Source organism: Macaca thibetana, chromosome 16 (assembly GCF_024542745.1).
Source record: "Macaca thibetana thibetana isolate TM-01 chromosome 16, ASM2454274v1, whole genome shotgun sequence".
Taxonomy (NCBI): Eukaryota; Metazoa; Chordata; class Mammalia; order Primates; family Cercopithecidae; genus Macaca; species Macaca thibetana.
The window spans coordinates 71,214,024-71,237,448 of record NC_065593.1 but is presented as its reverse complement, the minus strand read 5'-3'; the positions used below and the strand labels follow the sequence as shown (position 1 = coordinate 71,237,448).

The 23,425-nt window shown below is 43.3% G+C and overlaps 2 protein-coding genes across 3 annotated transcripts in view; one reads left to right on the top strand and one right to left on the bottom strand.

Annotated features, from left to right (window-relative positions):
* The window catches only part of PRKAR1A (protein kinase cAMP-dependent type I regulatory subunit alpha), a 132,206-nt gene extending 129,104 nt beyond the window's left edge, over positions 1–3,102 (top strand). For both annotated transcript variants that reach the window (XM_050762473.1, XM_050762472.1), the window contains 2 exons: positions 275–356; positions 634–3,102. In XM_050762473.1, coding sequence (XP_050618430.1) covers positions 275–356; positions 634–806 — 255 coding nt within the window. In that variant the 3' untranslated portion in view covers positions 807–3,102. The remainder of the gene's footprint in view (positions 1–274; positions 357–633) is intronic.
* A 4,199-nt stretch (positions 3,103–7,301) lies between these two features.
* Positions 7,302–23,425, bottom strand: part of FAM20A (FAM20A golgi associated secretory pathway pseudokinase) — a 61,591-nt gene continuing 45,467 nt past the window's right edge. The window contains exons 4-11 of the mRNA XM_050762453.1: positions 22,478–22,556; positions 14,070–14,162; positions 13,147–13,262; positions 12,437–12,617; positions 11,294–11,403; positions 10,347–10,428; positions 9,803–9,862; positions 7,302–8,207 (exon numbers count right to left, since the gene is read on the bottom strand). Of these exons, the coding sequence (XP_050618410.1) occupies positions 7,943–8,207; positions 9,803–9,862; positions 10,347–10,428; positions 11,294–11,403; positions 12,437–12,617; positions 13,147–13,262; positions 14,070–14,162; positions 22,478–22,556 (986 nt within the window). The 3' untranslated portion in view covers positions 7,302–7,942. The remainder of the gene's footprint in view (positions 8,208–9,802; positions 9,863–10,346; positions 10,429–11,293; positions 11,404–12,436; positions 12,618–13,146; positions 13,263–14,069; positions 14,163–22,477; positions 22,557–23,425) is intronic.

The following is a 23,425-nucleotide window of genomic DNA, read 5'->3' as shown; positions in this document are numbered from 1 at the left end:
TGCGAAAGAGACGGTGAGCTTGGATTTAGCCCTTCATCTACAGTTTGCTAACCCAGGTCTGCACCCTTTAAGCACCTTAGCTTGGTAAGAAGAACCTCGCTAGCAGGAGATGCTGGTAAAATAGAAATTAAAGATCATGTGGTGACTAATTTTAAAGTCATCTTTTATCATATGCACATATTTGCAAGGTAGCTAAAATTGCATAGGATGTTTAAGATGCCACCCTGGGTTTGAGAGTGTTTGTTTGTTGAGCTTTTTGGTGATTTTATCATAGGGGTCAGCTGCTGTGCTACAACGTCGGTCAGAAAATGAAGAATTTGTTGAAGTGGGAAGATTGGGGCCTTCTGATTATTTTGGTATGTATGAATTCCCTCACAATAAATACATGGTTTCTTTAAGTCACCTCTCAGTGAGATATTGTAGTCTTCCATAATTTTGTCTTCTGAATTTTATTTTCTAATTGCAGTCTTTTTTGGCTCAGAGAGATGGTGTGAGATTTTGGTCTTTACTCATTTAATGAAATTACTGATTGTCTCATATCTATTGTCTTCTTTCTCAGAAGTGCACTGCTTTAAGGAAATGTTTTTCATAGAAGTTAGCCTGTTCTTACACTTCTTCTTTTCCTTTCTCCAGGTGAAATTGCACTACTGATGAATCGTCCTCGTGCTGCCACAGTCGTTGCTCGTGGCCCCTTGAAGTGCGTTAAGCTGGACCGACCTAGATTTGAACGTGTTCTTGGCCCGTGCTCAGACATCCTCAAACGAAACATCCAGCAGTACAACAGTTTTGTGTCACTGTCTGTCTGAAATCTGCCTCCTGTGCCTCCCTTTTCTCCTCTCCCCAATCCATGCTTCACTCATGCAGACTGCTTTATTTTCCCTACTTGCAGCGCCAAGTGGCCACTGGCATCGCAGCTTCCTGTCTGTTTATATATTGAAAGTTGCTTTTATTGCACCATTTTCAATTTGGAGCATTAACTGAATGCTCATACACAGTTAAATAAATAGAAAGAGTTCTATGGAGACTTTGCTGTTACTGCTTCTCTTTGTGCATTGTTAGTATTCACCCTGGGCAGTGAGTGCCATGCTTTTTGGTGAGGGCAGATCCCAGCACCTATTGAATTACTGTAGAGTAATGATGTAACAGTGCAAGATTTTTTTTTTAAGTGACATAATTTTCCAGTTCTAAGCATATTTAGACTGTGGCCATATATGCTGTATTTCTTTGTAGAATAAATGGTTTCTCATCATGCTCTAAAGATTAGGGAAAATGGATATAGAAAATCTTAATATAGTAGAAAGACATCTGCCTGTGATTAAACTAGTTTAAGGGTGGAAAAATGCCCATTTTTGCTAATTATCAATGGGATATGATTGGTTCAATTTTTTTTTTCCAGAATTTTTGTTTGCCAAGCTAATCTGCCTGGTTTTTTATATCTTGTTATTAATGTTTCTTCTCCAATTCTGAAATACTTTTAAGTGTGGCTATCTATACCTGCCTTTTAAGTTTGAAACTAACTCATAGACTACAAATATTGGTTAGTATTTAACTACATCTGCCTCGGCTCACAAATTCTGATTAGACCTTTATCCAGCTAGTGCCAAATAATTGATCAGATGCTGAATTGAGAATAAGAATTGGAGGTCTGCAATCTTGGTTGTTAATTTAGAGCTTTTGGTTAAATTATGTCCTTCAGCTGACTCCAGTATAATCTCCTCTGCTTATTAAACTGATTCCAGGAGATTGGATTTGCTATGACTAGATACAGATGGAGCAAATGTCCTAACCGAGAAAAGAGGTGATGCTGCTAAAGGGAGAAATGGCAGGTGGACAAAGTTCAGTGTTGGGAATTTTCCCCGTGAGATTCACTGGGGCATGAGATTTTGGAAGAAGTTTTTTACTTTGGTTTAGTCTTTTTTTCCTTTTTATTTCAGAATTTCTGGTGGGTTGATGGTAGGGTATAATGTGTCTGTGTTGTTTCAAATTGGTCTAAAAGGCTGTCCTGCTGAAAGTCCTGCTTTCCTATCTAGCATTTATTTCTCTGGCAAACTTTTCTTTCTTTCCTTTCGTTTTTAAAGTAAACTTGTGTATTGAGTCTTAATTGTATTTCAGTATTTTCCAGCCTTACGTGTTACATTATTCCAATGATACCCAACAGTTTATTTTTATTATTTTTTTAAACAAACTTTCACAGTTCTGTAATGTAGGCACTTTTATTTTCGTTGTGATTTATATATAAGGTAATGTAGGGTTATATTTGGGAGTGACTGCAAGCATTTTTCCATCTGTGTGCAACGAACTGACTCTGATTATTGATCCCCTCTCCTGCCCTTTCCTAGGTAATTTAAATTGGTCATGGTAGATTTTTTTCATACATTTGAAAAACTTTTAGGTTGTTACCAAGTATGAAGTATAAATCTGGGGAAGAGGCTTTATGTGCATTTTAGGGTGGGTAAGAAAGCCACCTTGTTACAAATCTTTTAATTTCCAAAATAATCTATATTAAATGAGAGTTTTCTGATCTGTACTTTGTGTTTAGCTACCTTTTTATATTTAAAAAGTTAAAAATGAAAATTATGTTCTTACAAGCTTAAAGCTTGATTTGATCTTTGTTTAAATGCCAAAATGTACTTAAATGAGTTACTTAGAATGCCATAAAATTGCAGTTTCATGTATGTATATAATCATGCTCATGTATATTTAGATACATATAATGCTTTCTAAGTGAATTTTACTCTTAAATCATTTGACTTGCTGTTTACTCCCTTCTGTAGTTTTTAATTAAAAAATTTAAAGATAAGTCTACATTAAACAATGATCACATCTAAAGCTTTATCTTTGTGTAATCTAAGTATATGTGAGAAATCAGAATTGGCATAATTTGTCTTAGTTGATATTCAAGGCTTTTAAAAGTCATTATTCCTGGGCTTGGTAAGTGAATTTATGAGATTTACTGCTGTAGAAAGTATAGATGGCCAAAGGACCGTTTTGTATTGCTTCCTGATTACCAGTCTGATTATACCATGTGTGCTAATATACTTTTTTTGTTATAGATTGTCTTAATGGTAGGTCAAGTAATAAAAAGAGATGAAATAATTTAAATTCTTAAATGGATCAGTTTTTCTTCCCTTTCTCTTTTCCGTCTTTCTCTCTCTGTCCTTCCCCTAAAGTCTACTCTGATGGGCAAAAATGAAAAGGGAAAGTGAATTATGGGATCAGTGTTTTGAAAGACAATGTTTATTTTCAGTGCTTTTCAGTTTGTCAAAGAGTGGATCTCAAAATCTTGCTTAAAGGGTAATTGAGATGTAGCAGATTTATTTACTTAGTCATGGAAAGAAAAAATTCAGTCAGAAGCTACAGATTTCCTTTTGATTGAAGATAGATTGGTTCTGTGGCCTTGGAACTTTCCCAGACTTAATGGGGAAACATCATCTCTGGATTAGCATACTCTTTGGTTTAAATTTAATACATAACGTTAATGCTACTTGGGATACTTTTATATTTTGCATAAAAAGCCTTATTTCTGATGCTGTTTCCTTAGGTTTCTGAGGAGTGAGATGATTAAGTTGTATTCATTAGTAGTGTGTTGGTATGTTTTCACATTCAGTGATGCTGGAGATATGTTGTATGTTAGAAGAGATTCTTTAATTTGTGCTGCTTTGAACATGTGTACCTTTTCTAGATTCAGTAATCCCTTCCCCACCATCCTCTGGATTTTGAAACCTTTAGAGTCACAATAGAATATAAAGAAAGAAAATTTCTCTGGGTTGACAGTCATGGTTATAGTTGAAGTCTCTCTAAGCAGTGGCCCAAGTAGACGCTTTTTTTTTGGTTTGTTTTATTTTTTAATGATTTAAATACTGACATTTAAAAATTGAAGTAGCATGTCAGTTTTCTTAATACTACTTTATCTCCAACCACAAATAATAGCTGAACCTTTTGTACTTATGTTAGGCCCTGGCAGTGTATGTTTAGATGGGCTAAGACAACATCAAGAAGCAATGGCTAGATAACCATTTAATTTGTCCCCAAAGGTATGTTTTTATCTATCTGTTTATCTATCTGTCTATCTATCTATCTATCTATCTATCTGTCTGTCTGTCTATCTATCTATCTATCTATCTATCTATCTATCTATCTATCTATCTATCTATCTAAGATGGTGTCACTCTGTCACCCAGGCTGGAGTGAAGTGGCATGATCACTGCAGCCTCTCCACCTCCCAGATTCAAGTGATTCTTGTACCTCAGCCTCTGGAATAGCTGAGACTAGAGATGTGCGTCATCACTCCCAGCTAGATTTTTGTATTTTTAGTAGATAAGAGGTGGGGTTTTGCCATGTAGTCCACGTTGGTCTCGAACTCCTAAGTGCAGTCTGCCCACCTTGGCCTTCCAAAGTGCTAGCATTACAAGTATGAGCCACCGTGCCTGTCCCCCAAAGGTATTTATTAAAATAGCTATCAGTAAAGGCTGTAGCTGTGTAAATTTAAATCTCTTCCTTCTTATGCTATGGAATTTTTACATAGAAAGCAGCATTGTTATGCACATGTACCACTAAAATTTGTTTCTTGACATAAGTTCAGAGCTGTGACTTCATCCTGACTACACCTAAAACCAAAACCACTGAGTAAGATTTTTTCATTTTGTGAAAGTTCTGGCAATTTTGCTTAAGTAGCTGTGTGATTTTAAAGGTTGCCACTAGATGGAGAGCTTTTTAAAATCTTTGTTAATCTTAAATGAGTTAACCATTGGTCCTCATCATTCATGGATTCTGTATTTGTAGTTTGCCTACTTGCTAAACTTTATTTGTAACCCCCAAAATCAATAGTCACAGGGCTTTTGCAGACAAGAGAAGAGCAGTGAAAAGTTTGAGCCTCCCGACACGCGTGTTCCCAACTGAAGTGGAACAAAGGGATGCTCAGCCTTGTTTCATCTCTCATACTGTGAGTAAGTATCCTTTTCTTGGGTCTTTTTATGCCCCACCCCTTTTTTTTTTTTTTTTTTTGCATTTTTGTATTTTTTTGTTGGTGATTCACTATTTAAAAAGCCACTAAGTGTAGTGATGAAGTGCTGACTAGTGTTCCTAAGTGCAAGAAGGCTGTGTTGTGCCATATGTAGAAAATATGTATATTGGATGTTTTCTTTTAGGCCTGGGTTACAGTGCTGTTGGCCTTGAGTACAGTGTTAATGAATCAGTATATATTAAATATTAAGTATCTTTAACATGCCTTAACATACACAGCAAGGTTATGTACTGATTGGTTGATGAAAATGTAACTAGAGACTCCCAGCAGCCTAACCATGTATTTCCCATAGGAGCAGTGTTCAGTATTTGCCAATGCAGTGTTTGTGGTGACTTATGGAACATAAAACTAACTCGTAAGAGAATGACTATTTTTTTTTTGTAATCTTCAAACTCAAATTATCTTCCTGACTTTTGAGAAGGCTGAAATGAATTCTTCCAAATGCCTCTTTCCATCAGTTTACATGCTATACAGTTTCCTTTCTTTCTTTTTTTAGTTTGCTGTCAGTAGTAACTTGAAAAGTTTTCAAAGAGTCAAGAGAATTTTTATTTCATGGGACATTAACAGTTCAAAATGAACATGTTGGAAGAACTTGAGTAAGAATGACATTGGCTTTCTGAATGAAGTTGGTTTTCTGATATTTTTGAGAAATGAGTCTTAATTTTGTTTAATCAAAAAGTAATGGAAGGTTGAAGGATAAGTGAATAATAAGGTAGGTATACCACATAACATGGTGAAATTCAAGCCTATTACTTTGAGTTTGTAGAGTGCAGCAAAATTTGTATATAGGCCATTGGAAAACCAGTCCTTCGTTATAGGAGGTGGCGGGTTTTGAGGTGGAGCTGTAGCCTACTTTCCTGAGAGTCTGTTATTTAGAAGTCCCAAACCATTTTGTGCTGTTCTTTGATCGTTTTTACCCAGATATTTTCCCATTCCTGTGTGTGATCTCCTGGTTCTTCATCCAGAGGGAAGAAAGAACTTGAAGCAGGAGAGACAGTAGATGAAGTGGGGAGCCCTGTGCTGCAGTAGGGCCACAACAGTTAAGGAAATCTTTGGGATTAAGGTTTCTCTGTTAAAGAGTTGATTTAAAAAAAAATTTTTTTTTTGTATTTTTTGTAGAGACAGGGTTTTGCCATGTTACCCAGGCTGGTCTCGAGCTCCTGAGCCCAAGTGATCTGCCTGCCTAGGCCCAAAATGCTAGGATTACAGGTGTGAGCCCATGTCTAGCTGATTTTTTTTTTTTTTTAACAACAAAAAAATATATAACTTCATAAATTGGGTGGGATACTGTTGGGTTTTTTGTTACAGTGAAAAGAACACTTTGGAATAGGTCTAAACCACTCAATTGTGTGATTTTGCTTACTCTCTCTGAGCCTTAAAGTTCTTCCATGCACATTGGAGGTTAGGGGGTTATATCTATGTTTGAGAGGATTGGAAACCTGTGTGTTGCTTCTGTAACGTTGGTGAAGCGCCTCACGTGGTCAGATCTCAGTGAATGGTAGTGATTTCATAGAGACACAAAGTTCAGGGGCAGCATACTAGTAATGTGGGAGTACCAAGGGGTCAGAAGTGTTATTTGTCTTGTCAAGGCTATGTTTGCTCACACTGCAGAAAGCTTGGAGGCATTTCTGGTTCTTGACCTTGTACTTTCTTTAGTGACAGCTCCATTCTACTCCTGTCATGCTTACAGTGTTTGAACCTCTGGCCTTTACTGGAAACGTTGATTTGGTGAAATTGGGCATTTTTACTTGTTGACTGACTAGTGACTCCCTGGAATGAAGACCTTCCTGTCCTTTGTGTTTTTGGTCATTAGTTATGGAATAAGCAACAAAGCCTCCTATTAAAAGGAGTTTCAGATATCAACAAGTCAGTAGGGAGAAGGTAGAGGAGACAAGGAATCCCTACTACACTTACTTTTAAGGGAGGCTTCAATAAAAAACCTGACTTAGTCTTTTTTGAGCGAGCCGCCACAGGGAGGAGCATCTAGAGGGCCTCTCCTTTCCACATAGCCCCTTTCTCCTTTTGGGGATGGGCCAGGGACAGTCCTGGGGTCTTAGGGAAGAAGATTGTGGTTGGTGGGCTGTGGTCAGCCTTGGCTCTTTCCTGCCTTATTCCAGGCTTGTGTCCCTGCTAGGCCTATTACCATGCCATCCTGACCTTGGAGGACTTTCCTTTTTTTTCCTTCATTGTAATTATTTATTTTGTTACTGGCCGGTAAGTTTGACATATTTGATGTTATTTCAGTTGTAATGCTCTTCAGATTGGAACACTCCTTTTCTGATATTGTGAGCAAATCCCTATTTTATTTTTGTCACTTGTAATAATCTTCTAAGAAGATTACTCTATTACTGGGCTATAGGGATTACTTATTCAGATGGGGCCGGTGACTAGAATGTGAGTCAAAAGTGTGAGGTCTAATTTGAACCTGTCTGAGAGTTACTATTGCCTGCCTTGGCCCAAAGTGCAGATTTTTAAAAAGTCAGCTTGTGATAGGCCAGGTGTTTTGTCTGGACCGGGAGTTATCTTTGACTTGTAGATAGAAGAAGGATCCTGAGAACAGTCAGGTCTCCACTTGATGTCTTTTTATTTGACTTGTTACCGTTAGTACTCTCCTGGGATCAAAGCTGCCAAGCCTCACCCCTACCCAGATTTCCCAGTGCACTCAGGAGATCGTCTGTGGCCTTGATGAAGCCAGTGCTTTTTGGGAAAAACGGAGCAAGGCAATGCACAACAGAAGCAGTGCACCGGAGTAAAGATCAAGTTCTGTGGACCCCACTTGCTGTTTGAGAAAATATCCTGCTTCCTTCCTAGCTGACTTGACCTCCAGCATTAACAGGTGGAGGTGAAGAAGCAGGGTCTGCACTCGAGTCTGCTGCTCTGGCTCCAGGTGTATTTTCTGAAACTGGACTCTTCCAGCCCTTAGCTTGTCAAGTTAGCCCGCCCAGAGTCTGGGGCCGATTGTTCCACTGGGTCGTCGGCTATGACACTCTGCTCTCCATGGGCCACTATGCACCCCTCCACTGTCCTTAGGATGGTTTGGAGCCTTCGATCTAAGGCAAGGAGGTGGGGTTCAGTGAGGACAGGGCTGAGCTGGTCTTCTAGCAGTGATTCTCGCATCACATCGCTGAGTCTGTAGTCGGGTTGGGCCAGCAGTTGCAGGTGCAAAAGTGTTTTCTTTTTTATCCTGAAAAGACAAAGTTATAGGAACCAAATAAGCAAATGTAAAGAAAATAACTTGCCTGAACTTAACTTCTTTCCCCACAAATAGCTGTTGTAGCTGATACTCTTGGCGCCTCTCCCCGTGTCTTCTCAGGCACATTTTAATGGAAACCAGGTAAAAAAGCGAATAAATGGAAGGCGAAATCCAGTATCTTGCAGTCCTTTGCCCAATTGCCGTTTGCTCAAGAGCCTGCATAGCCATTTGTGCTCTAATAACGGTGATGCCGGGCTATATGCATTTTCTCTGACAATGCTAAGGGAATCAAAACCAAAGTGACACTTAGATATTTCAAGGAGATTTAAAGCTAATGGGAGAAGTCTCTAGTAGGTGAAATGATGAGCTATTTGCCATCTCAAAAGCCCTCAGTACTGCCAGCCTTTAAGTTGTTTCTTGCTAACTTTATTTGTGTGTGTCAGATTTTGAAATCACAGATGAAAATGTGGTGGGACCCATCTTTAGGATTTCAGTTTCTTTTATGTGGGAATCTGACTTGGACTCTGATGCGTAAGCAGCTTAATTGACTTCTGTCATAAACAGGTACTGCTCATCCAGTCCTGCTCAGGAGGCGGGGAAGGGAGGCCAGAGGGAAGCATGTTTAACCTAAGACGTAGATGAAGAATATGCATGCTCTGCTCCAGATTTTCCAGCTGGAAACAAATGAGGTGTTTTTGCTAGGTGTGAATATCATATTTATAATTAGCTCTGGATACTGTAGCTGAGCAGGTAGTCAATTTTACAAGCCTGGCTGAAACACCGGAGAAGAATGGGAGTAAGTTAGACATTTTCTAGAGAAATGGTGGTCAAGCAAGGGCCTTCGTGCCTTCTTCCAGTCTGCACAGGTTTACAGGACTTTACTCAGGGTTTTGCTTAGATGGTGATCAGGTAGTGATATTTATGAGCTGATATATGAATGCCGGGCAAAGCAGAGGTCTGATTAGTAACATCAAAACCCAGCAGACTGCAAAAATAGGTGATGATCTGAGTGGGTCGCCGATTAAAGTTGGCAGTTGAAAGGTTTAAAGGATTAAATCCTAATTCATCCTATGTGGAAGGATGAAAAAGACAAATGTGGGGGAAATTTTGATAGTTGTAGTACACTCGTGAATCGCTTAGTGATGGGGATATGTTCTGAGAAATGTTTCCTTAAGCGAAGGTTTTGTCACGGTGTGAACATCATAGAGTGTACTCAGTCACACAGACCTAGATAGTGCAGCCTCCTGCACTCTTAGGCTATATGATATTGCTTGTAGGCTACAAACCTTTACAACACAGTGGTGAATAGCTGTTTATATAAACAGAAAAGATAGTAAAACTGTAAAATGCAGTAAACATGCCATATTATTAATATAATCTTATGAGACCAGCATCATATATGCAGTCTGTCACTGGCTGAGATGTCATGCAGTGCACAAATGTGTAAGAAATAAGGCAGTTCATGTCACTACCCACTTATGTCCTAGACCAGTGAAAACTGATGAAGCCCTTCAGCCCTCGGCTGCAAGCAGCATGAAGGGTCACAGCTATTCCTTGCCCATATTATCTGCTGCAGGAAAACTTACATGCAGCACTGGGAGAGAGGCGAGAGGATGGAGATTTCATCATGGGAGTGTCGTCCGAACCTAGGAGGAGAAACAGCCTTTTATGGGTGGCTGGCAGCATCCTTCGCATTCCCCTGAGGCTTCCTCTCTCCTCTCAGTATTTTGTGAATCAGAGATTGGGGTAAAATGCCAGGGATCATGGCAGCTGCCTCTCCAGCCCCTCTCCGCAGTCAGATCACAAAAGCCTCTGTACAGAGAGATTAGAGCTAAACAATCCTTCATTCACTAGCTGCAGAGGTTCAGCCACTGAGGATGCACCTTGCTCTCGAAAACCTCACCCTATTTCACTAGAGGGCACACGAGTGCTCTCAGGCTGAAGGCGAATCAAGTGGTACTTGCAAAGGTAAAGAGAAAGAAGGAAATGGAAGAAGCAGGGCTAGAAGGAGATAAGGCACGTGGTGGTGGAGGCCCTCATTTGTAGGGCATCTGTTTCCCCCGAGCAGCTGGCTGCACAGAGCAGCACATCTGGGAGAGGGGAGTGTTGAACACACGTGGGGACACTTACCCTCTGGCGTTGTCCAGGTGAATAAGGAACCCATCATCCCCGAACTTGGTGAACATCTCATAATGGTGCCGGTCCATATTTCCTGTGAAGGAGGGGAGGACTCAGAAGTGGGACCAGCAAGCCAGGGGGTCAGGTGCTCCTGACCTGAGTTCTCTCCAGGGAATGGAGGCCTGTCGTCACTTGAGGGGCAGGGGTGTGAACAAGCTGGGCCTCACGCTATCATTTCCCCAGGGCCATCAGTGAAGCAGCCGCAGGAGAGAGAAGGAAGCGAAATGAGCAAACCCTAAATGGACTGGTTTCAAGTCTAAGGCTTTCATCCCTGCCCCTGCCCCTACCCCAGCCTTTGGCCAGGGATTTGAATGTGCAGAAAGTGACCTTTGCACCTTGTGTACGTATTGATACTGGCTTTCCTCAGCCCAGAGATCCTCAGCTGAGCCTGGGTATAGTAAACAGACACAGCTAAACTCCTGAAAGGCACGATGATGAGCCGGCTGTCTGACTTGCTTCGGACCTAAGCTCCTATGTGATGGCCACCTTCATGTGTCTCCTCTCCCTAGAAGTCCCTGTGGGCCTGGAAGGTGGAATTACTAGTCTTACGTGTCCGTGGCCTCGCCTGAGGCCCTCCCTGCTACGTGCTTGTTGTGTACTTTCTTCCTTTCCTACCTGGCGTCCCCTCACTTGGTGAAGTGAACATACAACTTCCAATCTGATGCCCACTCAGGCCCTGCCTTATGAGTGACGACCCCTTCAGCTTCTTCCAGTTCTTTGAAGAGAGGCGAGCCTGTTACCTTCTGTCCTCTGGGACCTCCGCCACTTCTGAGGCTGTGGGAGGTGCAGAGTTACTCAGTCCTCATGAGCCAGGTTGTAAGTTTGTGCACAAGGTCACAGGGAACCCCTGCCACACAGCAGAGCTCACTTCCGCTGGGGGCCTGCGCGTGGGGACCTACCTATCAGGAAGTCGAAGATGGCCATGTCGATGACATTGAGGAGCCGCTGACTGCTGTTGTACGGGTAGATCTGTTTCACTGTGTCACAGTAAAGGGCATTGACCTCCCACCTGAGGGGGAGAAGAAGTCCTGGGGCTGGAAAAGCCAAGATGGCAGGGTGTCGGGGGGTCTCCCCACACCTCCCCCGCCCACCAACCCCTGCCTCCCTGATCCTGCGCTGGGCCGGTGGCCGCTTCTCACATTCAGAAAGACCCTGGGCAAGGACATGCATATTCCCTACGGTGATAAGGTTCTGGGTCCTTTCACTCTGGTGGACACTAAGCCCATGGCTGGGACACTGCATGCCAGAGGGGAGATGTCGGGGCAGGCAGGAAAGGAGGGGGCAGTGACCCTCACCCGCTTCCTCGTCCCTTCCTCCTCAGTCCCTCTCACCAAGCCTCTTGGACCCTGGCCCTCCAGGGCTCTGCACCACTCAGCACCTCCATGGGCTGTTCCTGCCCTTTCTCTCTCACACATGGTTTTCTGCCTACAATGCTCCGATGCCCGTTTTCATCCGAGGGCTCTTCTCAGCCTTCACAGAGTCCCTCAGGATCTGTCATGTCCTCCAGAAATTCTGCCTGGTTACTTCTCTTCCCACTACAATCATGATGGCTTGATTGATGGATCGATTCCCTCAGCTAGTGTGGAGTAGCTGCTGCGTGCCAGGGAGGCTGCTAGGTCCTGGGGATACAGCATGAGGTCCTTGGCCTCCCAGGGCTTGCTCAGGGGATCCAGGTGTCCCTCCCATGGGATTCTCGTGTGTACTCTGGTTATAGCAAGTGCTGTGCTGTGTTTTCGTGATCTGGCTACGTGTCTGTCCTCCCCACTAGACCAAGGAGCTTCCTAAGGAGAGAGTCTGAGTCTTCCATTTCTGTATCCCATAGCACCTAGTGTTGGGTACATGGAAGGTTCTTTAGAACTGAATAAATGAACTAAAGGGAGATAACAGATCCAGGTGTGCTGATCCCAGGATCAATATGAAATGGGGCAAAGGAGTATTGAGGCAGCTTTTCAGATTCAAAAGCCAAGCTAGCGACAAGTCCCTGGTACAGGATCTGTGGCTACTGTCAAGGACTGGGCTGTGTGGCTTGGGGACCAACTCACTCCTCTTTTCCTGCCAGTGTGTAGGAGCGGATCCAGGGGTTGGGCACAGACAGCCGGGGGGCCAGGTTGAGGGACGGCAGGAAGGCAGAGAGAGAACCCTCCAGCAGGTGTGGGTTGCCACAGACAGCATACTCCGTCTTGCACATGTACGGACACTTGGCAAAGAAGCACACGTTGCTGGCTGGAGGATGGGGAGGAGAGAGGAGAAGGAGTAAGAGGAGGGCTCTGGAGGCATGACATCTTCCTGCCCTAGCAAATCCACTGGGAGGGAAGGGAAATCCTGAACTCACAACTTGGGAAGAGACAGAAGAAGGAAACACTGACTTTTCCAGAAGTGAGGGTGTGAATGCTACTAAGCTGAACCTCCTGGGTACCTGCTTTCAAATGTCTCAAGCTCACTGCATTCTCTCCTTGTGAGTAGAACACTCTTTATTACTCTGGGTGGATAACCTCTGGTTCCGGGAGGCCAGCATTGTAGGGTCGGTGCCCACACAGACTAGGGAGCATCTCACACACAGCCTTTCCCATCCACAGTTCATCTTGTGTTATGGTCAGGCAGACGACGGTGGGAGTGTCTTACAACTTCATACGCCCATCCCAGTAATGGATAGTGCTAGCAGCAGGGTGTCAGGCCACTGATGAATGGAGGGCTGGACACTCTGGCTTACCATGTACTCAGACCCGGAATATCACTCGGGCCAGTACTCTACCTGGAGAGACGAAGAAAACACTCTGCAGGATTTCATTCTTGGTGACCTCTAGGATTTCCTTGGTGACATTCACTAGCCTCCCCACTGTTGGCGGCACCCGTCGGAAGTCCAGAATCCTGTAAGAGAGGAAGCTGTGTTCCATCTGAGCGATGATCAGGGAGTGAGGATGAGGGGTTTTGTCCCCCGGCCAGTGCACATTAGGAATTGGTTGGTGTACCCAAGAGGGTGGCCAGTGAGATGGGTCTCTGGCCTTGAAACCTAGGTCTAAAGGAGTGGAGATAGAGGAGAAAATGAATCCTTATTCTATCAAGCCTCCTGGGAAAACCTTGCCACCATCCCATCTGTGTTCTTGGTCAGTGCTTCTCATATTTCAGTGTTCCTGTGAGTCACCTGGCAATCTTGTTCAAATACAGGCTCTGACCGAGTGGCTCTAGGGTGGGGCTGACATTCCTTATTTCTAAAAAGCTGCTTGGAAGTGCCCATGACGCTACAGACCACACTTTGGGTAGCAATGACTGAGCAAATAGAGGAACTGGAATGTTTAGGAATGTGCTTTCACCTGATAAAACAGTGAGACTCCTTGGATAAATAACAGTGGGTGCATTCTCCTCGCTCTCAGATCAGAAAACTAGAGCAACTGGCCCAAGCAGCATGGCGGGAAACGTGTTCTTTATAAATTGTTCTTTTCATTGTAAATCATTCTTTAATGAATGTTCATTACATTCATTAGAAGGCCTTGTATTTTTCAGTCTGGGAGTTGCATGGGACATTTTGGGTTCAAAGACACCACGATGAGGCACGAAGAAGATAAAAAGCCAGAAGGAAGAAATGCCAGGGAGTTCCCACCTGAGGGTCTGTCTAGTCACCCCTCCCAGAGGATTGGTCCTCATAGGCAATACCATCTCCATGGGGCCAGACCCTACCTGTCCAGATGGAAAGCTGCGATCTCAGCATTGTGTCTCTGAAAGTCAATGAAGTAGAAGAAGTCCACGGGCGTCTCCTCATCTCGCTGCTGTCTGGAAGGAAGGAAGGAATCACGCCCTGGACTCAGACTTCAGCTTGGAGCCTGAGAAGAGAGCTGATGAGCATGACCAGTGAGAAAGGAAAACAGGCTTTTATGCTTTTCATGTACACACACAGGCGATGGCACGGCTTGGCCAGGAGAAGACATGCAAAGCGGGAGGAGACAAGCTTCTTGCAAGGCGTTGTCCTGCAGGTACCAGCAATACCAAGTTTCCTACTTAAGAAGCTTTGGTGACAGTGGCTGATTATTTTCAAAACCCAGCAGTTGAGAGGGAAGAAATAGACATTCTTCTGCAGGTATAAACAGAAGAGAGACGAATGGTTAGCAGAACCAGAGGCAGTATAGACCCAGATGTCCAAGGATGAAGAAAGGTGGGAGTATGAGCCAGGAATTGGTAATGGAAAAGTGGCCCAGAAATGCAATTTAGTACGCTGGGGTTGAAGAACAGAAAAGTTCTGGGTCTTAGGGGGATGTGGGGGAAATATGTGGGCCATCATCCTCTCAGAGAAACACAGCTGGATCATGAGGGCTGAGGGCGGCTGGTGCAGAGGATATTGATTTATATACATTGAATCTCTAATGAATTCCTGAAAAGCGCCAGGCTGCCTGAGAATGGTGGGACCTGCTGGGTGTGTACATTCAGGAAAGTGTTTCCTAATCATTAAGGGCATCGTGGTGTGAGTTCTGGCCTCTAGGCTGACTTTGCCTTGATGCTAATAAACATGGAAGAATGACGATCTTCGAATAATTTTATAATCCACTGTGTGGGGCTGTTAAAATGACTGCAAAGCAATTTAAATGTAAATAAACGTAACATTGCAGAAAGCTATAAATTAGAAACACTGGCAATTCAAACCGTGATGTGCATTTTGCCAAAAAACACAAGTGAGTCCTGGAAACCACAGTGAGGTGCTGCCAAAAGTAGAGATTCTATTTTAAAAGGTACAGCCACAGTTACAGTACAGCCCTCTGTGCTCAGGCCTGACCAGCTTCTCATCATTGTCACTGGATGTCCAGGCTAGCAAGGACAATCCGTCCTCCCAGTCTTGTTTTAATTTCTGAGTCCCACCTATAGGAACATATCATCTCTTAGACACCCTTTAGGGTCTTCTAAAACATTTTCTCATTTTCGTATGACATAAGATAGAAGTGATTTTAAATTTGAAGGTTGTTTTCACTTTATATCAATGATTCTCCTACTTTGAGAAGCACAAATGCACCTCTCATTGCACATTATATTGTATACATTACATTTTAAAAATATAAATCTTTATGTTCCTAATGTGTATTTTCCAAAGATAATGTTCTACATTCTCTCTTTAATCAGGAAAAACATGGTGTTCACCTTAAATTACTTACAGAAAAATAAAAACCACATAATTTTTCAAGAAATACATTTTAAAATGATATTATTTTAGATTTTGGACTGAATTTTATAAAAATGTAGATTACACTGTGTTGTGGTATAAAAATAGGTGAAGTTGGTTCTATCACTGAATGTTGGAGGGTTTTGCGTTACATTTGGGAAAAAAGCTGGTTAATTTGAACAATTTTTGTAGAGACACACCTCAGAGTTATTGCAGGTTTGCTTCTAGACCACCGCAGTGAGGCAACTATGGTAATAAAGTCATTGATGCACATTTTTTGGTTTCCCACCCAATGCATATAAAAGTTATGTTTTTATTATACTGGAGTCTTAAATATGCAATAGCATTATGTCTGAAAAATGTATACATCTTAATGGAAAAACACTTTATTGCTAAAAAATGTTAACACTCATCTGAGCCTTCAGCAAGTCAAAATCTTTTTGCTGACTGGGGTGGTGGTTGCTGAAGGTTGGTGAGGCTGTGACAACTTTTAAAAATAAGACAACAATGAAGTTTGCTGCATCGATTCACAAAAGATTTATCTGTAGCACGCAATGATGTTTGATAGCATTTTACCCACAGTAGAACTTCTGTCAAAATTGAAGTCAATCCTCTCAAACCCTGCAGTTCCTTTATCAACTAAGTTTGCCTAATATTTTAAATCCTCTGTGGCCTGTTGGGAACAGGCTCCTCAAAATCTGGCCATCAACTGGCCCCAAAACTGGCCATAAACAAAATCTCTGCAGCACTGTGACATGTTCATGATGGCCGTAACACCCACGCTGGAAGGTTGTGGGTTTACCGGAAGGAGGGCAAGGAACACCTGGCCCACTCAGTGCGGAAAACCGCTTAAAGGCGTTCTTAAACCACAAACAATAGCATGAGCGATCTGTGCCTTAAGGACATGCTCCTGCTGCAGATAACTAGCCCAACCCATCCCTTTATGTCAGCCCATCCCTTCATTTCAGCCCATCCCTTCATTTCCAATAAGGGATACTTTTAGTTAATCTAATATCTATAGAAACAATGCTAATGACTGGCTTGCTGTTAATAAATACGTGGGTAAATCTCTGTTCAGGGCTTTCAGCTCTGAAGGCTGTGAGACCCCTGATTTCCCACTTCACACCTCTATATTTCTGTGTGTGTGTCTTTAATTCCTCTAGTGCCGCTGGGTTAGGGTCTCCCCAACCGAGGTGGTCTCAGCAGTGGCCATTTCAACAATGTTCACAGAGTCTTCACCCGAAGTAGATTCTATCTCAAGAAACCAATTTCTTTGCTTATCCATAAGAAGCCACTCATTGGTAGGGCATGGTGGCTTACGCTTGTAATCCAAGCACTTTGGGAGGCTGAGGTGGATGGATCACAAGGTCAGGAGATCGAGACCATCCTGGCTAATATGGTGAAATCCTGTCTCTACTAAAAATACAAAAAAATTACCCAGGTGTGGTGGCGCATGCCTGTACTCGGGAGGTTGAGGCAGGAAAATTGTTTGAACCCGGGAGGCAGAGGTTGCAGTGAGCCAAGATCGTGCCACTGCATTACAGCCTGAGAAACAGAGTGAGACTCTGTCTCAAAAACAAAACAAAACAAAACAAAACAAAGAAGCAACTTCTTATCTGTTCAAGCTTGATCATGCAATTGCAACAATTCAGTCACATTTTCAGGCTCCACTTCTAATTCTAGTTCTCTTTTATTTCCACATCTGCAGTTACCTTCTCCACTGAAGTCTTGAACCCCTCAAAGTTATCCATGAGGATTGAGATCAATCTTCTTTTAAACTCCTGTTAATGTTGATATTTCTACCTCCTTCCATGCATCATCATGAATTTTCTTAATGGCATCTAGAATGGTGAATCCTTTCCAGAAGGTTTTCAAATGACCTTGTCCAGGTTCATCAGAGGAATCACTAACTGTGGCAGCTATAGCCTTATTAAATATATTTCTTAAACTGTAAGACTTGAAAGTTAGAATGACTGCTTGATCTGGGGGCTGCAGAATGGATGTTGTGTTAGCAGGCATGAAAACAACATTAATCTCCTTGGACATCTCCAGCAGAGCTCTTGAGTGACTAGGTGCATTACCAAGGAGCAGTAATATTTTGAAAGGAATCTGTTTTTTCCCCCCCTTGAGCAGTAAGGTCTCAACAGTGGGCTTAAAATATTCAGCAAACCATGCTGTTAACAGATGTGTGGTCATCCAGGCTTTCTTGCTTCATTTATAGAGCACAGGCAGAGTAAATTCAGCATCATTCTTGAGGGCCTGAGGATTTTTTGAATGGTAATTGAGTATTGGCTTCAACATAAGTCCCCAGCAACATTATCACCTAAGAAGAGAGTCAGCCTGTCCTTTGTATCTTTGAAGCCAGGCATTGACTTTTCTTCTCTAGCTATGGGGAAAGTCCTAGATGGTATTTTCTTGCAATAGAAGGCTGTTTCATCTACACTGAAAATCTATTGTTAGTGTAGCTACGTTCATCATTGATCTTAGCTAGATCTTCTGGATAACTTGCTGCAGCTTCTCCATCAGCACTTACTGCTTCACCTTGCACTTTTATGTTATGGAGATGGCTTTTTTTCCTTAAGCCTCATGAACCAACCTCTGCTATCTTCCAACTTTTCTTCTGCAGCTTTCTCACCTGTCTCAGCCTTCATTGAAGAGAGTTAGAACCCTGCACTGGATTAAGCTTTGGTTTAAGGGAATGCTGTGGCTGGTTTAATCTTCTACCCAGATAACTTAAACTTGCTCCATATCAGCAATGAGGTTGTTTTGCTTTCTTATCATTCGTGTGTTCAGTGGAGCAGCGCTTTCATTTTCCTTCGATAACTTTTCCTTTGCATTCACAACTTGCCTAACTGGCACAAAAAGCTTAGCTTTCAGCTTATCGGCTTTCAACATGCCTTCCTCACTAGCTGCCTGAATCATTTCTTGCTTTCCATTTAAAGTGAGAGATGTGACACTCCTTTCATGTGAACACTTAGAGGCCCCATGTTGGGTTACTAACTGGCCTAATTTCAATATTGTGCGTCTTAGGGAATAGGGAGGCCCGAGGACAGGGAGAGAGATTGGGGGAATAGCCAGTTGTTGGAGCAGTCAGAATACCCATTTAGGCCGGGCGCAGTGGCTCACACCTGTAATCCTAGCACTTTGGAAGGCCAAGGTGGGCAATCACTTGAGGCCAGGAGTTCGAGACCAGCCTGGCCAACACAGTGAAACCCCATCTCTACTAAAAATAGAAAAAATTAGCTAGGCATGGTGGCACATGCCTATGATCCCAGCACTTTGGGAGGCTGAGGCGGGCGGATCACCTGAGGTCAGGAGTTTAAGACCAGCCTGGCCAACACGGTGAAACCCCATCTCTACTAAAAATGCAAAAATTAGCCAGGTGTGGTGGCCGGTGCCTGTAGTCCCAGTTATTTGGAAGGCTGAGGCAAGAGAATCACTTGAACCCAGGAGACAGAGGCTGCAGTGAGCTGAGATTGAACCATTGCACTCCAGCCTGGGCAACAGAGTGAGACTCTGTCTCAAAAAAAAACCAAAAAACAGTTTGAAATATTGTGAGAATTACCAAATGTGACACAGAGACATGACGTGGGCACATGCTGTTGGGAAAATGGCACCGATAGACTTGCTTGATGCAGGGTTGCCGCAAGCCTTCAATTTGTAAAAAACAGTATCTGCAAAGCGCGATAAAGTGAAATGCAGATACAGCGAGCTGTGCTTGTATTTTTTTGTTGTTGTTCTTTGAGACGGAGTTTCGCTCTTGTTGCCCAGGTTGGAGGGTAGTGGCACGATCTTGGCTCACTGCAACCTCCGCCTCCCGGGTTCAAGCCATTCTCCTGCCTCAGCCTCTCGAGTAGCTGGGATTACAGGCACCTGTCACCATGCCTGGCTAATTATTTTATATTTTTAGTAGAAACGGGGTTTCACCATGTTAGCCAGGCTGGTCTCGAACTCCTGACTGCACATGCCTGTATTTGTTTTAACTGACCAGGCAGAGAAGAAGTTTTAGGCTGTGAGTTATGTTATTTTATTTTCCTGCAAAGGAAATACTACAGTTCAAGACCAGCCTGGCCAACATGGTGAAACCCCATCTCTACTAAAAGTACAAAATTAGCCGGGTGTGGTGGTACACACCTATAATCCCAGCTACTCCGGAGGCTGAGGCAGGAGAATTGCTTGAACCCGGGAGGCCGAGGTTGTGGTGAGCTGAGATGGCGCCATTGCACTCCAGGCTGGGCGACAAGAGTGAAACTCCATCTCAGAAAAAAAAAAAAAAAAAGGAAAAAAAAAAAAGAAATTAGAGACATCCTATTGTGCCACATAAAAATTTTGCTCGGAGAACAGAATCTATGGCCCTGGTGATTTGTGGTGCATTTGAAGATTTATCATTACTTTTATGCTTCTCATTAACATCTCCTGTTTCTCTATCAGTGTTCCTTAGGTTGCCTCTCTCTAACTGGTGCTGTCTTTTGAGTATATATTATATGTGCTTGACTAACTGTAACAATAATTTAAACTCTGTAACAACCAGAACCTCACTGGTGGCTCTTGTGTTCAGCTGAGCATTGTGCCAAAGAGTCACATGTCTACTTGTGGAACCTCTGCTAATTGCCATGTGTATTCGCTGTTATAGCTCTCATTTCAAAGGAACGCAATGTATTTATTTACGTATTTTAGTACTCTATATGCCTGAATACAAGCTGAGGTCTCTCCTGAAACTGTCCCTTGGAAAGGAGTCTCTATATTCAAATCCTGTCGTAGTTAATCACTTAATTTTGTTTGGGACAGATACATTAACCTGGAATGACTTGACTTTGTGCTGGTTTTACTGCCTGGTGTAACTGGTTACAATAGGTTGTTGGTAGTGATGGGGGAGGGGAGCGGGGAAATAATTTAATATTGATTTAACATTCACCCCAAACTTGACTCTAAGTGATGATGAAACCAATGCCCACAATTTTTGACAGGTAAAATCTATAGTGGGAGAAAAAAAAGCGGTATTTCTAAATCTCTATACTGTTTTATATGACGGGATTTTTAAATGAATATAAATATAAGCAGACATTCAATTGTTTCATGTACATTTCTGGAAAGTTTTAAGTTGATCTAACAACTAGGATTTTGGATCTTTCACATAGGAAAAATGGGGGAACTCTTTCTTGTTTTTTTTTTTTGAGATAGAGTCTCCTTCTGTTGCCCAGGCTGGAATACAGTGGTGCGATCTTAGCTCACCGCAACCTCCTCCTCCTGGGCTAAGACATTCTTCTGCCTCAGCCTCTCGAGTAGCTGGGACTACATGCACGCACCACCACGCCTGGATAATTTTTGTATTTTTGGTAGGGATGGGGTTTCGCCATGTTGGCCAGGCTGGTCTCAAACTCCTGACCTCAGGTGATCCACCTGCCTTGGCCTCCCAAAGTGCTGGGATTACAGGTGTGAGCCATCGCGCCCAGCGGAGGAACTCTTCATACAGTGGTGGTTCTCAAGGTTGCCTGGGCCTTGGGCAGGGGTGTCCACTGGACTCCCTGAGGGTGGGACTCAGGCATAAGGATTTTTTTTTTTTTTTTAATTTTTTTTTTTTTTTGAGACGGAGTCTCGCTCTGTCGCCCAGGCTGGAGTGCAGTGGCCGCATCTCAGCTCACTGCAAGCTCCGCCTCCCGGGTCTATGCCATTCTCCTGCCTCAGCCTCCCGAGTAGCTGGGACTACAGGCGCCCGCCACCTCACCCGGCTAGTTTTTTGTATTTTTTAGTAGAGATGGGGTTTCACCGTATTTAGCCAGGCTGGTCTCGATCTCCTGACCTTGTGATCCGCCCGTCTCGGCCTCCCAAAGTGCTGGGATTACAGGCTTGAGCCACCACGCCCGGCCTGGCATAAGGATTTTTAAAGGCTCCTCAAGTGAATCTAACATGCAGCTGATCCACTCCAACCCCTTCTTTAAGGAGGTGCTTTTGCGAAAGCAGTTGGGACTGAAACTCTTTATTCAGTGCTTATTCAAGTAGGCCCTGCCCTAAGAACCATCTACTGGGGCATTCAATGGGCCTCCCCTTGAATGGCTGAGGATTTGGAATCTGCCAGTCTAATGGCATTCCACTGGCAGAAGCACATGCTGGAGGAAAGCATGACTTGGGTAACGGGGTCCCTCTTGGGGCGATTCTCTTTTCTGCAGGTCGTCTCATCATCTCAAGGAGGAACATTCCCCTGGGCTAAGGCACTGGGGCCCAACTCTAGGAGACCCCAACCTGGGGGTTGCAGATCCTTTGGGGGCCAGAAACCCAAACTCACACCAAGCTCTGTTCAAGGACTAAAATACATATTATATCACCCATCTATATGTTTTACAAAATTTTCAAGGCATGTAGTTACTGTTGTTATGAATAAAATATAAATTAATGTAAACATGGAATTGACTTCCTAGTAGTCTTTCTTGATCATCTAGGTTTTCAGTCGAAACAAGTGTTGTTGTATACAGGTCTGAAAAACTTTTTGATGTCAAAAAGAGAGTGCTATCCTTGGAAAAAAGTAGGGATGCATTAAAGTGGTGGAGTGTGAACTTAGCAATCCAGATGCCTGGGTTTGAATCCCAGGTCCACTGTTTGCAACTGCAAGATTGGGATGAGATAGTCTTTTTCAGCCTCAGTATCTTTATCTGTAAAGTGGACATTATAAGAGTATCTGGCTCATAAACTTGCCCATGATCCCAGGACACAACTTAGGTCATTGTGTGGCATAGATGCTAGTAAGGGCCTGATAAGGACAAGCTCTTAGTATTTTCAATGATGATGATGATTATGATCACCCCAAACAGTTCTGTGCTTGTGCAGATTAGAGAATCTCTGAATAACTGGCAGAAAGACTTTAGGTCACTTTTATTAGTTTTTGGTCCAAATCTTCCCAGGGCCACCCCAACCGGGTGTGGAAAGGAGGAAGGCAGTCACTTACCTCATGGGTTTGAACATGGCCTTTCCGAAATCCGAGAACCTTAGCACCAGCTTGAGGTGGACCCCACTGGGTTTCACAACTGTGAAAGGCAGAAGAGTGAGTTAACCATGCTTCTGGGCCTCAGCCCAGGCTTGTGACTCTGGTCCTTCAATAAGCCCCGCTGACTTCTCTTTCCTCTTATGTAATGAGACCCTAAAGACTAGGATGTGCTCTCCATAACCTGCAGGGTAAACGCCATGGTGTCAGGCCATAGTGACGGTGTCCAGGGGCTCAAGACAGTACTTTTTACTTTGGGAGGTGAAGGCAGGAGGATCGCTTGAGCCCAGGAGTTTGAGACCAGCCTGGGCAACATAGTGAGACCCCCATTTTGAAAAGAAAAAAAAAAAAGGTACATTTTCTGCTGACCATGGGAAAAGAGCAACAAATACAGTGAAGACATTTACTGAAAACCCCAAAGAATGTTTTCCTAAGAATGAACCCTTTCCTCTTTGTGTTTCAACTACATCTTTGTAGATTCGACTTATGCCTTCTGTTATATTAGACTAGTTGGTTTATGCCTCTTTCTACTTAAGACTGTACACCTGGGCTGGGACCAGAGCTTGGCAAGTGAGTGCTGCTTAGGTGCAGGGAGTGCTACTTCCTTAAATGTTGCATCCTGGGCACCTCACTTGCCTTACCTTGTCCCTGGTCCTGGAGGGTCAGGACAATATCTCACTTACCTTGTGTTCTATAAAATGGTCAATGGCAGGTGCTTAACTGAAGAAAAAGGAAGCCTGGGGCCCTGTACACCTTTATTTTCAAACCTTAGTGATATGGTTAGGCTTTGTGTCCCTACCCAAATCTCATCTCAAATTGTAATCCCCTTGTCTCAAATCTCATCTCAAATTGTTGAGGGAGGGATGTGGTGAGAGGTGACCAGATCATGGGACAGCTTCCCCTATGCCGTTC